The sequence below is a fragment of the Nematocida parisii genome (assembly GCF_000250985.1).
Source record: "Nematocida parisii ERTm1 unplaced genomic scaffold supercont1.5, whole genome shotgun sequence".
Lineage (NCBI taxonomy): Eukaryota > Fungi > Microsporidia > Nematocida > Nematocida parisii.
The window spans coordinates 277,606-278,302 of NW_013524650.1; the positions used below are offsets into that span (position 1 = coordinate 277,606).

Genomic DNA, 697 nt, shown 5'->3' on the forward strand with positions numbered 1-697 from the left:
GTATACAGAAAGAAAAAACTGACCAATGAATTCTATAAATATAAGATGTTAAATAGACTTGCTAAACATAATAAAATATATAGAATATATATGGCTTTAGAAAATTATAACCCGAAATATCATTTCATATTTAGCTGATTAATTATTTCTTTCTAGAATATCTCTAAAATATAAAATATTTCAAACTATATAAGAATTTACGATTTATTAAAATGTAAGAACAATATGAAGCAGTTAAGAAAGAAATGTAGTATATTTGGACTGATGTTTATAATAAGTATAGAAATTGTAATTTGCGGGGGATTTGAACCAATGCATAAGAAAAATTCAAGTAAAACAGATAATCTAAGCATAAGTGGTACACCATTACTGCGGGATATGCTTAACAATTATAGTTCTGTATCATCTGACAATACTAACCAACCTATGCAAACAAATGGCCGGCCATTAAATCTATCTAATCCAAATAAAAGACTCCGTAATACAGACAACAATACTCAAAATTCTAACGCTATCAAAAGAGCTCGTTATATGGGTATGAATAACTCGTCAATACATATAATTCCAAAAACAATAATAGATCTAACATCAGAGCCAGCCTCAAAAATGCCATTAAAAGAAACTTCAGAACTAACCACATCCACTACTATTAATCCTCTTAAAGTTGATTCTAACAGCAACTTGGTTATAACTAGTA

At 28.1% G+C, this 697-nt stretch overlaps 1 protein-coding gene across 1 annotated transcript; it reads left to right on the top strand.

The window, feature by feature from the left end:
* Positions 1 to 225: 225 nt before the first annotated feature.
* Positions 226 to 696, top strand: NEPG_02101 (uncharacterized protein; the record flags this gene model as incomplete). Its single annotated transcript, XM_013204474.1, has 1 exon — positions 226 to 696. A coding segment is annotated over one exon (471 nt), but the record flags the coding sequence as incomplete, so codon positions are not given.
* Between the last annotated feature and the right edge of the window lies 1 nt (position 697).